The following is a 13,840-nucleotide window of genomic DNA, read 5'->3' as shown; positions in this document are numbered from 1 at the left end:
GGGCGCTACGAGGAGGTACCAGGCTTCCAGCCGGGTACGTGTGTGCTCATACCGAGCCACCTCACAGTGCCCACTGGCCACTGCCGAGCTGTGTGCGTCACTCTTAAGCTGCCGTCTGCCTTGCTGCGTCTCCCTCCCTACAAGAACAGCCTTTGTTTGCCGCCGGGGCCCTTTTGCCCTCCTGGCGAGAGCACGGCCGCGGCGCGGGGCTCTGCCGCTCCGGCGCTATGGCCCCCAGCCCTGCTGCGCGCCGCAGAGGGAGAGTATGGCCATGGCATGCATGCGCTGGTGCGCGCACACCGGCCGCGCCCCGTACGCTCTCTCACCACGACGGGGTAGTGCCTGCAGCCGGACGACACCAACCCGGCCGGGTGGGGGCTTTCGCCTCGGCTCGGCGGGGACAGGGCCGCTCTTGTCTGCTTGCGTTGGCGTCCGATTATTTGTGCGGAAGGGAACGGATCGGAGGACAAGGTTTGATAGTGCTTTGTCACGTACTACTCGTGTGTACTGGCCATGTACGGCGCGTGACGTACATACAGTAACAAAGGCCGTGAAAAGCAGAAAGCTCGCCGATAACCTGTGAGAGGCCGAGTTCTTTATCTGAAAGTTTCTTATGTCCAAGTTGAAAAGTTGGTAAATTTGGTTACACCACCCAAACATAGTAGTTATTGAAAGAGATTTACTGCTCTCAAACTACAGATTTCTATCTATCAATCACTCAAAAAGTACTAGAACTTAAATTGGAAATGGGAATTTAGGGTCTGAGGGTTTAGAGTATAGATGCCAAATGGACAGCACCGTTAGAGATATTAGAGATAAATATCCTATAACAATATTTGAATAGCTCACGATTGGGGTCGGCCTTGATAGAGTTTGTTATGGTCTATATCTTGTAAACTATCTAGATTCTTGTTGTAGATAGATTGAGTCGAGGCCGAACCCTATCCTGGTGCTATATATATATGTAACCTGCGTACTTGTGTGCTTGTCATTGAGATTAACACGAAGCCGTCACCCGAGACAAAGGGCGACGTTCCACCCTACCTCTGATCTCCTCTTTCATGGTAATCAGAGCCACTCCTCCATACGTCAATGGCGAGTTCATCATCTGCCTTTGCCGCACTGGCTCTTGGTCATCCAGTGACTGAGAAGCTCAGCAAGAACAACTATCTCCTATGGAAGATTCAAGTGTTGCCTGCCGTACGCGATGCGCGGCTAGGTTTCCTCGACGGCACTATCGTCGCACCAAGCGTCGAGATCGACGTCAAGGTTGGAGATAGGACTGAGAAGCAGCCCAACCCCGCCCACAACGACTGGGTAGCGAAGGATCAACTCGTCCTCAGCTACCTTCTATCCACCATCTCAAAAGCTGCATTGACACACGTCTCCAACGCGGAGACGGCGGCTGATGCATGGAAGAGCCCCGAGGATGTCTATGCCTCGCAGACTTGTGCTAGAGCAGTCAACACCAGAATTGCTCTAGCCACTATTCGCAAGGAGAACATGATGATTGCCGAATACTTCAAGATGAAGGCATTGGGAGATGAGATGGCATCTGTTTGCCCTACAAGTTGAAGAATTGGTGCAGTGTATCCTCACTGGTTTAGATATGGAGTTTAATCCTAGTGTCTCTGCTATTGTTGCACGTGCTGAAGGGATCTCCATTGGAGAACTCTACACCCAACTGTCCCATCGTGCCCGTGCCGACCCTAGCACTATGCATCAACTCATTCAACCCAAAACTTCATCAATTTCCTCACAAATTCATATAGATATACGTCAATTCATCCATTTCATCATAAACTCGTATATAGATAGAACAATTCCACCATAAATTCATATAGTACAACACTATAAGTTGGGGTATTCGTGCCACATAGTGCCCGGCCAAGAATCGTGTCATGCCTGGGCAGGCACTACATGCCGGTATGGTGGCCCAAGCACTACACTATGCATAGGGCCATGCCAGCCCAGGCACTATTGCCATAGGATCGGATCGTATTAGTGCCATGCTTTGGGCCACCCGCTGGGCCTGGCCCATTTGGCCATCTATAGTTTAGAGGTTTGGATGTTGAGGTAGCCTGCAGGCCTAGAGGGAGCTCCGATACGGCTAGCCGACCAAAGTTGGAGGTGGAAGAGACAATGGCGAAAAGGAGGCAGCGAAGGCACCGTCAGAGCTGAGTGGTGGAGGCAGCGGGTACGTAAGGCCCTGAGCGGTTAGAGTCAGGCACGGCTGAGGCCACTAGAGTCGGGGTGAGAGGTGGGGGCGCCGCGTCGATGCACGAAGATGACATTGCTGGCGAATGGAGAGAGAAGGGAGGGGCGGAGGAGAGAGACAGGGTGGTGGGCACATAGGTGGGGCGCGCTGGTGTCATGCACAGTGATAGTGAGGTAGGAGGAGGAGCCAGTTGGGTATGAGTAGGATGAGGCCGTGGTCGGCCTCTATTGTCATGGAATCGCGGCAAAGAAGATGCATCGAAAGAAGAAGATGAGGGGCATAGATTCGAAGCATAGATTGAGATCCAATGGTGAAAGATGGTGATTGACGCTAAAACTATTTTTCAATGAACTGAGAGCGAGACAGACTTTTTTTTTAGGCCGTCGATCTTGCAACATTGTAGTGTTGTTGATTTTATCAATCACATTTCGTTTTGCACCACAAAATGTCAATTTCATTCGGAACTACCTATCACGTTTCTCTGCATTTCACATCCTCGTTGCCTGGAACCTTCCTCTCTGATCGACGGAGCAGGCATGGCCGTTTCACTTGTTGCGCTGCTCACCGTGCTCATCGTACCTCTGCTCTCCTTCCTTCTGATCGCCGCCTGGAGGCCTTATTTTCACCTGCAACGCAGCGATGGACGGAGGCTGCCTCCATCCCCGCCAGGCGGCCAGCCGCTCCTCGGCCACCTCCACCTACTGGGTAGGCTGCCGCATCGGGCGCTCCGATCGATGGCCGCGTCGTGCGGCGCGGTCATGCTCCTGCGCCTCGGCCAGGTGCCCACCATCGTGGCGTCCTCGGCGGCCGCCGCGGAGGAGGCCATGAAGACCCGCGACCTGGCCTTCGCCAGCTGCCCCAGGCTGCGGATGTCCGACCGCCTATACTGCACCCGCGACATGGTCTTCGCGCCGTCCGGCGAGCGCTGGCGCCAGCTGCGCGGCGTCTGCGTGTCCCACCTTCTCAGCCCGCGCCGCGTCCTCTGCTTCTGAGCCGCCCGCGAGCAGGAGGTCGCCGCGCTGCTCGACCGCGTCCGCGGCGCCGCCGACGGTGCCGTCGCGGTGAACCTGAGCGACCTCCTCATCGCCTACGCCAACGCCGTCATCTCGCGCGCCACGTTCGGCGACGCAGGCTACGGGCTCGAGGGCGACGACGGGGGAGGGACGAAGCTGAGGAAGGTGTTCGGCGCATTCGAGGAGCTGCTCGGGACGGTCCCGATGGCGGAGGTGGTGCCGTGGCTGTGGCCGGTGGACGTGGTGACGGGGCTGGAGCGGAAGGCGAGGCGCACCTTTGAGGAGATAGATCGGTTGGTCGAGAAGGTCATCGCTGACCATCGCCGGCGGCGTCGTGGTGCGCGGCGGGAAGGAGACGGAGAGTACGATCGCAGGGACTTCGTGGACGTGCTGCTGGACTTGAGCGAGACAGAGGAAGAGGTCGGGGGAGTCCAGCTCGACACGGTCACCATCAAAGCCACCATCCTGGTATGCTGATTACAGTGCGCAAAGCACAACACATCCACACAAAGAATTTGGTTGATAACGAGATGGAATTTGATGCATGGTTATAGGACATGCTTGCTACCGGCACTGACACTTCGTACACGCTGCTGGAATGGGCCATGGCGGAGCTCATCAACCACCCGACCCGGATGCGCAAGCTCCAGGGCGAGATCCGCGCTGCCGTCGGCGCCGGCGGCGGCATCACCGAGGACGACATGCCCAAGCTACCATACCTCAAGGCCGTCATCAAGGAGACGCTCCGGCTGCACCCACCAGGCCACCAGGACCTCTCCATCTGCCCCGGGAAACCCTCGAGGACACCGAGCTGCAAGGCTACCACGTCCCGGCACGGACGCGAGTCGTGATCAACACGTGGGCGATCGGCCGGGACCCAGCCACCTGGGAGAACGCCGAGGAGTTCATGCCGGAGAGGTTTGCCGCGGACGGCGAGGCGGAGTACCACAAGATGGGGCTGGACTTCAGGTTCTTGCCGTTCGGCGCCGGGAGGAGGGGGTGTCCGGGCGTCGGGTTCGCCGTGCCGGCCAACGAACTGGCGCTTGCGAGCTTGCTGTATCATTTTGAGTTTTTGACTGGGAGGTTCCAGGTGGAGCGAGGCCGTGGACGGCATCGGCGGTGGTGGACATGAGCGAGGTGAACGGCCTCTCCGTGCGCCTCAAGAAGGCTCTCTCTGCTTCTGGTTGCCAAACCGTGGCCTCGCTGAAGAGTGAAGAGCCAATAATCGTGTCGTGCGTTTGGCTTAGCACGCCAACAGTAGTGAAGCACTGGTTTGTGCTCTCTCTCGCAATAAAGTGATGTGTCTTGAATTTTAGCAATCTATAAGTGTTAGCGCTACTATTTCGGAAAGGGAAAGAAAACTAGTTGCCGTTCAAAACGGTTGTTTTCTTATTTATCTATCAATCACTCAAAATTGTACTGAAAATCGAAATGGGAAAAGAAATTTGGGGTTAGAATTTGAGGTTACCCGTGGCCTCCAGGGCTAGAGCTCCAGGGCGGCTCGCCGGCCAATGGTGTAGTGGAAAAGATAGCAACAGAGCGGAGATGGCGAAGGCGTGCTGGAGCGTGATCCTATTGGCAGTGGAGGCATAGGTCCCTGACGAGTTAGCATCGGGCGGCGACGGAGGACACCAGGACCGAGCATTATAACTATAGGGGTCGAATAATTTACATCATGCAAGTTGCTTATATTCTAAGGGTCATATAATGCAAATTTTAACTATTCATTGCGTATCATGCAACATAGTGTAAGTGTTCTGAGCACAGGGGCCATGGTCCCTGGATGTGCCTGCTCGATCGCACCGGATATCAACACAGCTGTTGCTGCCTTCATGCACGTTATGTACTTGGGCCCAATTACTCGGCTTGGCCTTCCTTTCGTCTACACCGATGACCGACCCAACAATGAAGGTGTGTCATGTGTGTGTGAGAGAGGAGGAGGAGCAAAGCGCCCAAGTCGAATCCGAGTCGAGGAGGCCCATCTCCTTCCGTCTGTCACGGCGCTTCCAGCCCCACGGCCCTAACCGCGCCTATATTAATAGCGTGCCCGTGCGCGGCTGACCTGATCGCTCCCCCGCAGCAATAATCCCTAGTGCCCGCCTGCCTGCCTGAGCAGCTTCGACACGCGCGCGCCACAGCAAAAGCTGCTAGCGCTCGGTTTCGCCCGCCTCGACGGATCTGCGCCGCCGACGCTAGGTCGATCCCCCTGCAGTAGGCTCGCACGGCAAGGAGAGGCTGACGAGATGGTGGTCGTGGTCGAGGGGGAGGAGTACTACTCTGATTCCGACTCCGACGACGACGTCGACCGCTACGTGTTCCTCGCCCGCCCGCCCGCGCCGGCGGCGGGCCGTCGTCACGCGGAGGACGATCGCGGCGCGAGCTCAGCTAATGACGACGACGACGGTGATGGTGACGCGACAGGGGACGAGGAAGAGCCCGAGCGAGGCGGTGGGAGGACGAAGAGGAGGCCTCTCGGCCGGGAGATCTTGGACGGCGCACCCCCGCCGCCGCCACCCAAGAGGGCTCGGCTCGAACTGATCGCGCCGCCGTTTGCGCAGACGCCACCGAGCGTTTCGGGGTCGGAGACGGAGTCGGACTCGGCGGCCTTGCCGTGCGTTGATGTGAGGGCCGGGGAGTCCGGGAGCGAGGGGAGCCACGACCACGAGAAGGTCCACGGGCGTCGGGCTCCGGGAAAGGGAGGGGAAGCCAATAACGCGACCAAGAGGAAGCGGGGTGCGTGCGGCAAGCGGGGAAGGGGTCCGGGCTGCGAGGCGGATGGCGATCGGGCTGTGACAGCGGCGGCGAAGGCTGGCGCGCCGCCCGCCGCAACCTCCGGGCGCTTCCTCTGCAACCTGTGCGAGAGGTGCTTCGACAGTTTCCAGGCGCTCGGAGGGCATGTGCTCGGACACCGGAAGAAGGCCAAGGTCGCCATTGCCGCAGCAGCAAGTCTCGACGTCGACGATGCCGGTGGCGTGATTGGTAACTGCAAAGAGGAGGCTGCCGTGGTTGAAGCGAACGAAGAGACTGCCAACGGCATTGCCCAGGCCGGCAAGATGGTCGCAGTGGCGGCGCGTCGTGGGAAAGCCAATGGCGGCGGCGGCAGCGGCGGCGGCTGCCATGACAAGATCAAAACTGTCGACGGCGTTGCAGAACATCGTGACGACGTTGGCTTCGGCAACAAGGGCAACGGGATCGCTGTATCGAGCCATTGTTTCACCAACGGCGGCAACTCCAGATGCAACGAGAAGACGGGCATTGGCGCAGCAATCTCCAACCAGAAGGCCGTGGTCGGATCATGCCACGAGGGTGCCAATGGCGATGGCAACGGCGTGAGGAGGACGCTGTACAAGTGCAAGGTGTGCGGCACGGAGTGCCCCACAGGGCGCGCGCTCGGCGGGCACATGAGGAAGCACCGGAAGCGGCCACCACCCGGTGGCGACGGCGGCGGTGGGGAAGGGAGGTCGCCAAGTCCTGCGACTGACGGAGACTTCCAGATGCCTTTGTCACGGCTGTTCGTGCCGAGAGAGAACACGATAGGACTGATTTGAATATATAGTTCATACAAATTGTGAAACGAAATTCGAAGAGACTACATGCCGTACTAAATTGTGTATTTGCAGTATTTTTTTAACGATGCAGCCTTTTTATTTAAGTTTTTGTATCTGCATCCTCTCTGCTGCTGGGAATGGATTTTTATAGTTATATACAGTGTTTCTCAAGATGGACTAAATTTCATCTCGGTTGCTCGAGCCATGTCAGACCGTTCTTATTTGTCTGACCCTCCACCATGGATGCGCGGTGAGCTCCTCCTCACAAGAAACGTGGAGTAAATGCTCGGCAGTTGCTTTCTTGAATTGTGTTTGCTACATCATAGATTTACAGTAGTATAAGAGATTGCCCAGCGAGTGGAAAAAAAAAAGAAAATTAAGATTCACATCTCCTAACTATCATGATTGCAGATTCTGCAGTTCAAATTTTCATCAAATTAAAAAATTTGCTCCAAGTCAATTTTGATTTCCTTCCAAAAAACCAGTTGTGCTATTACATTAATTTGTCAACGACAGTAATTTGTATACCTGTATTCACCTATCAGAAGAAACATAACGTTAACAACTGTACTGGTGCGCATATGTACCATGATGACCAATCATGGTGAAACAATGGTCGACGAAAGAATTGATGTATACAGAAAGAATGGCAACCTACGCAAAATGCCAAGTTTCTCTCTCAGAAAAGATATGGAACTAGATGTCAACTTCACAGTTGCGCGGTCCAAAAACTGTCGATGCACCGAACTGCTTTTTAGCTGGGCAACAACTTCCTAAGTTGCATAAAGCACAACATCAGCTTCAAACTAAAGAATCGAGCTTCCAGTATAGCTTCCTCCAGCCATATCATCAATCTATCTAGAAATGACCTCCTGCTCATCTTTTTAGCGTCCAGCACAGCTTCAGAAGAGACACGCCCAATGATCATAAATGACTCCAAAGAAGTGCCTCCAACCTGACAAAGGAGATCACATGTTAATAATGGGGCCAAAAACAATTTGGCTACTCCTAGCGTTAGCATTTCAAATCCCAGCTCCAAATAAGAGTGACGGTTGAACTTTCTTTTGAAATAATAGTGAAGGTTAAACTTACCCCTGGTATAAAAAGGGAAAAACATGTATCAGCCAATTAGATTTTCTTTAAGACTTTTTTGAAAGGCTATTAGAATTTAGACAAAAAAATGTATATTTATCCTCTGTGATAACTGATAAATTGCTGATTACTGCCAATGCTACTGAAATTTCAAGCCAATGTAATATCTACAGCAAGCTTGATCCCATGATTCCCTTTTTAAAGCAGTCAAAGATAAGAGCCATTACTAGTTGGGACTGAATGGCTATGGGAAAAGTGAAGGAAAAAAGAATTTGACAATAAATGTAGCACGCTATGAGAACCTGAACATTTATTCTGGAAAAATGAGAACAAATAAATTCGACTAGGTTGCTAGCAATTCCATACACTTACCAGGGCATGATTGACTGCACGTAAACAGTCATTTGTTTTAAGCATCAACAAGATGACTCTTGGTAATCTCCTCAGCAGCTCCGAGATTTCAGAAAAATATAAGGAGGCGTAATTCTGTGCTCAAGAAATAAGTAATCTGAGTAAGGTTGGATACCAGGACCTAAATGTCAACAAGACTTTTTTATGCAAATCCAAAAGACTTTTTTTATAATGATACAAGACTCTATCGACAGACTCAAAACACAAACTTTACTAAAATCCAAATCTAATTATCTAACACTAGGATACATGCAATAAAAAATATATTATATTATAAAAGGGAAACAATATGATTGATGTAAGAAGGAGAATACCAGCCTATATACTCAATATAAAGTAGGAATATAAAAGATTTTAAACCTAGTTAATGTATGAAGTAGGTTCAGATTCCAAGTAAAACGCTATATAGTGAATATGTATTCCTTTTCTCCCATTTTAGAGAGAGAGTATGGGCTGATGTTAGGTGATTCAACAGTCTGTAGCCTATTTTCTCTGTTGGTCATGGCTAGATTCAAAGACCTGCTAATTTGATGAACAAATCACCAACAGCAATATCAGAATCTTTCTAGAACTGCATGCGGGCAACTTCATAGCCCTACAGATACTGTTATACTCCCTCCGTCCTACATTGCAAGTCGTTTTAGCTTTTTTAGGTTCATAGATATTATTATGCATCTAGATATAGTGTATGTCTAGGTGCATAATAATATCTATGAACCTAGAAAAGTCAAAACGACCTACAATTTGGAACGGAGGGAGTACTGTTAACCAAAGATATTCATTTTCTCTGTAACATTTAATGCGGTGTCATGGATGACCGTTGGGGGCACAATACTGTTATATACCTGCAGTTCAGAATAATCAGTAGTTTTTCTGTCTAGGACAAGATGATCAGGAGATGGATCAATCACCCTTTGCCATGGCCTCATTGTGAGAACACCAGCAAAGAGTGCATGAAGATCTTCCCCAGCACCTAGTTTGATACTGTTCTCCTTAATTGCTTTTGCATCAGCAAAAACAAGCGCCTGCATTGAACAAATGTTATAGAGAAGAATTAGTATTAGCTACTAATCAGAGAACTATGACAGGAACTGCAACAGTATTGTCAGTTTGTCACCTTCCAAAGAGAAGCATAGCTTATCCTAGTAGTATAATCAAGCTCTTTGTAAAGACCATGGTCGAGAAGAACCAACTGTGGCTGTTTCCAACCTACATTTAAGTAATTAGGAAGTTAGCCATCATAACACTTCGGATGACCTATGCAACACATATAAAATGTTGAACAAAGAAAGGTGGTGTTGCTACATAGATAGAACAGCCTTTATGCAACAATGCAAGACATGACTACCTCTCAATCCTAGGAGTATAAACAACCACTTGTTCACATACCTCCAAATTCAGCAGAGCTTACTTCATAGTACATATGGCCATGGCGCAAATATTTTTTAAAAGAAACTCTGCTAGTTATCTATGTAACGACTAGACATCAATATCACGCACAATTGTGAAACCAAAAAAAATGAAGAATTATTGATTTATTGTGGAATTGTAATGTTTCAAGTGACATTCATGTATTTCATTTCAGGAAAGCAAAAAACAATGTAAATGACTCAATGGTCTCATTTGAGATGCCAGATACAAATATTCTCACCAAAAAATTTTCTGCTGTCTTGTGGCATGGGTCGGACCATCATATTGGCAGCATGGGGATCACAATGAACAAAACCATGCTTGAAAATCATCTCAGCAAATGCTTTACTGACCTAGAAATTTTAAAGGTGAGTATTTGTAACATATTGCTGGCATGATTAGTAAATGAGCACACAGTGGCAACTTACTAGGTTCGAAACATCAGAAGGGTGAATGCCAATTTCTTTAATGCCATGAACATCAGTTACCTCCTTGGCATCCATAAACTCCATGGTGAGAATTCTAGATGTGCTGAGATTCCAATAAACCTTGGGGGCATAGATGCTACTGGCAATGTGAGGAGACAACCTTCTAAAGTTATCCAAACATTTTTCACTGTTTTTGGCCTCATTCAAGAAATCCAATTCCTGAGAATCATAACAAGAAGTTACTACCAGCTCCAGTTTTTTAATAATTATTATAATTGTTGATCCTTTGGTTTCAGCACACCGTAAATTACATAAAATTCAAATTCGAAATGAACAGACTACTGCAAAGAACTTTGATTATTAAGGGCAACAATCATATAGCAATTAAAAGACTCAAAAATTCTGACAAATGAGAAAAGCAGGTTAGTTCATTAGGTAACAGGCAGAAAGAAAGAATATAGTCCATGAGGCGATAGCAAGGAAATTATATTGCCAGCTAAGACTAGGAAGGTACCTTAGGGGCACTTTCTCGAACTTCATCAACCAACCACCTGCATGGAAACAGTTATTGGGCAATAATGGAAATGACCTCTGCATGAAAAAACTTAAAAAGTAGCATGACAATCAAGGATTTACAGCCCCATTGACATAAATTAGGTTCTGAGCTCAGCGTGCAAATCAGGCATTGCGAATGAGAATTTGCGATAAAGAGCTAGTGCCAACTATATCAAGATTGATGTTAGGCGGTAGGCCACGCAATCTAATTGTCTGTCTCGTTTATAAGCTAAAAGTAAGATTTTCGGTTAGGTACACTACAAATGCAGCACCCCACCCACCTAATCTATGGGGAACAGATTTTACATGGACCTATTCTACCAGCTAGTATAACTTATCATTAGTAAATCTCGAAAATTTATTCTAATTCAAAGTTTACAAACTATCCTTTATGGAAAACAACAAACGTGCCCTCAATCATGCACTTACTGGATAACTAGGGGGCTTGGAGACCACAATTCAATTTCTAATTGATAATTCAAGCTGTAAAACGAAGTATATTGAGGTAAATGACTGCCTTGTGTGATTAACCAAGATGACTTTACGACACACTTTATCTTTCGACTGATTCAAGCAGACTGTCATTGCTAAAAATCAAAAAAGAAAAAGCAAAAGAAATAGCAAGATAAAGTTGCTACCATTCAGAAGCGATACCTGTAGTCAAATGTAGGGAAAATATAGTGCAGAGCATTCACTAACAAATCCACAGTAGCTATATCTACAACACTGGTATCTGTCAGGTGATCGTGCTGAACCTGGAGATCAAGTTAAAAAGATACATTGTGAGAAAGAAAACAAGGTTAGTTCAACTTCTACTGGTATAATTTATTCAGGACAGACTGCAATGCCTCTTTAAACTCAACCTTAACAGCAACTTTTTGTCCATCGTGGGTTCGTGCAGCATGGACTTGTGCAAGAGAAGCACTTGCAAGTGGGACAGGATCAAATTCTGCAAAAAACTACACACCGAATAACGGAGAGAAAAATTGAGGTCAGAACTGAAGAATTCCAAGTTAACATGCCGTGCTCTAGTCAGCAAATTCCATTATTTGACAGAACTCTACACGCGATAAACACAAGATTAATAATACGCCCTGAGTCACTCCACTTCAGCTCCAGTTATTCAGGAGCCTCCTACAGGCAGTTGTATTGCTCGAAAAAGTAAGGCAAAGAGGATGCAGGCCAGGCACTAACAGTTTCTGGCGATTCTCCGAGATCCTTGGCAAACACCCCGCGGACCTCCTCATATGACGAGACCGGGCACTTCTTCAGCATCGATTCCCTCATCGTCTGCACGTACTCCTCCGGCACGACATACTCCTGAAACAAGCACACCAAGACAGGCAGCTGAAAATCAAGCTATACCACAGGCAAATCAGCGAATGGTCACATTTAAGATCATTCTCAAATCGAATCACACGGATCGCTGAAACAACCCCAGAGGCCAAGTACGTACCAGCTGCGCGATGTGCTGGCCGAGCTTGATGTAGATGCCGCCATTGCGGAAGCAGAGCTCCTGGAGTCGGTTGGCTGAGCGGAGGTGGGCGTCGTGCTTGGCGCTCTGCCACGCGGGGGTGCCCGGCTCGAGGCCAAAGAGGGACCACTTGTAGTCGAGCGCGACGGTGGCCGCCGTGACGGAGTCGCGGAGGAGGCGCGGGGGCAGGTGCGCGCAGACCTTGAGCGTTGCGGCGGGGTCCTCGGTGCTGGCGACCGCGACCGCGCCGGCGCCGGCGCCCAGCGACAGCGCCGCCGTCGCCGCCCGCCGCCACATGGGTCGGGGGCTGCGGGCTCTCCTCTGACCGGCTTCTCTTTCTTCCGCCGCAAGATGTTCGGGGGAATTCGGGCGAGCTGGCTTTGTTTCCGACGGGATTCGTGTGCTCGCGCGATCCGTTCCGTGTTTATACCGACGGTCCGACGCCACGGTGTCGCAACTCACAAGGTCAAGTGTTTAGAGGGCTAAGACTGACCGCACCGCAGGACGCGAAACGCGCCTGCATGCGCGCCGCTCGCCTGGACAGCGCGCGGGCCGCTACCGGCCGCGCGGGGGAGCGCTAGAAGTAGCGGGTCAGGAGGCGCACGGTAAAGGAGGGAGAGAGTTGGGGAGAGAGGGAGAGGGGGAGTGAGGGGAATAAAATATAGAATAGTGGGTATAGAGTATGGAATAGAGATAACACGAGTGCAGAAGAAATAAGTATATAGTAGAAAATCTCGATGACTAGGATAGAATATTCCTTTTAAGAGATGGAAATAGAGGTCGACGAGTGCAGATAGCCTAAAGTTTAATCCCTGTCACATCGAATGTTAAAGATTAAAATAAATTAATAAATGAAGGCTAATTCGCGAGACGAATCTATTAAATCATGGATTAATAGATTCGTCCCGCCAATTAGCCACGAATTATGCAATTAGTTTTATAATTAGTTCATGTTTAGTCCTTCTAATTGGTATCAAACATCCGATGTGATCCGAACTAAAAATTAGTCCATGGATCCAAATACCCCTTAATTTAATGCGCTTCAAAAAGAAAGTGGGCTGGTATATATGCTTGTTTGAAACTCTTAAAATCTGAATAAACTTTCAAATAGGAGGGCTGATTCCGGAATTTTGTCCGGAACAAACACATGACCTGAAATATCTTTCAGTGTCAGATTTTGCAATGTTTCTTAGTAAAGTAGGGCTGATTTTTTATAATCCATATCAGATTATGGTGGGTTATGCTCGATTACCACGGATTCAGGTCGGTTGGAGGTAGCATCATTGTTGACGTGCGCATGTGGGCTATGCCCTTGTGATTTGGACTTTTGGTTGAATCCTTGTACATTGTTTGGTCACCGATATGTTGCTTAAGTTGGCCCACTTGTGTTGGCTCTGTTAAAAAAAGGCAAGCTGAGTCCACCAAAATGTCATTTAAAACTGCTTAAATATATTTGCATTTCAATATTGTATACAAACAAATACTATTTTTTATCGTGCGAGAGTTATTTAAGAAAACGGGCGTAGCTGGAGGCTCTGTAATTGTAAATAGTAAGGTACATTTTGCAAGTGATTCTAATGCTAGCGCGTGGTTTTGTTACAGTAAAAAAATGATTCCGCAATGAGCCACTGCTCTCCTCACTCTTCTCTGATTTTGACAAAATAAATTCGAACCCCACCTCCACTTGGGCA

At 49.2% G+C, this 13,840-nt stretch overlaps 1 protein-coding gene and 1 pseudogene across 1 annotated transcript; one reads left to right on the top strand and one right to left on the bottom strand.

Annotated features, from left to right (window-relative positions):
- Nucleotides 1–2,609: 2,609 nt before the first annotated feature.
- On the top strand, nt 2,610–4,550 carry LOC101780689 (annotated as a pseudogene).
- A 2,666-nt stretch (nt 4,551–7,216) lies between these two features.
- LOC101761862 (putative ABC1 protein At2g40090) lies at nt 7,217–12,593 on the bottom strand. The gene is made up of 11 exons (XM_004982038.3): nt 12,132–12,593; nt 11,870–11,995; nt 11,539–11,634; nt 11,330–11,430; nt 10,635–10,671; nt 10,121–10,339; nt 9,934–10,045; nt 9,400–9,491; nt 9,128–9,307; nt 8,244–8,357; nt 7,217–7,734 (listed from the first exon to the last, which is right to left on the bottom strand). The coding sequence occupies exons 1-11, from the start codon at nt 12,444–12,446 to the stop codon at nt 7,534–7,536; spliced, it is 1,593 nt and encodes a 530-aa protein (XP_004982095.1). The 5' UTR covers nt 12,447–12,593; the 3' UTR covers nt 7,217–7,533.
- Nucleotides 12,594–13,840: the final 1,247 nt, after the last annotated feature.

This window comes from Setaria italica, chromosome IX (genome assembly GCF_000263155.2).
Source record: "Setaria italica strain Yugu1 chromosome IX, Setaria_italica_v2.0, whole genome shotgun sequence".
NCBI classification, from domain to species: Eukaryota; Viridiplantae; Streptophyta; class Magnoliopsida; order Poales; family Poaceae; genus Setaria; species Setaria italica.
This window is presented reverse-complemented; position numbering and strand designations above follow the sequence as displayed.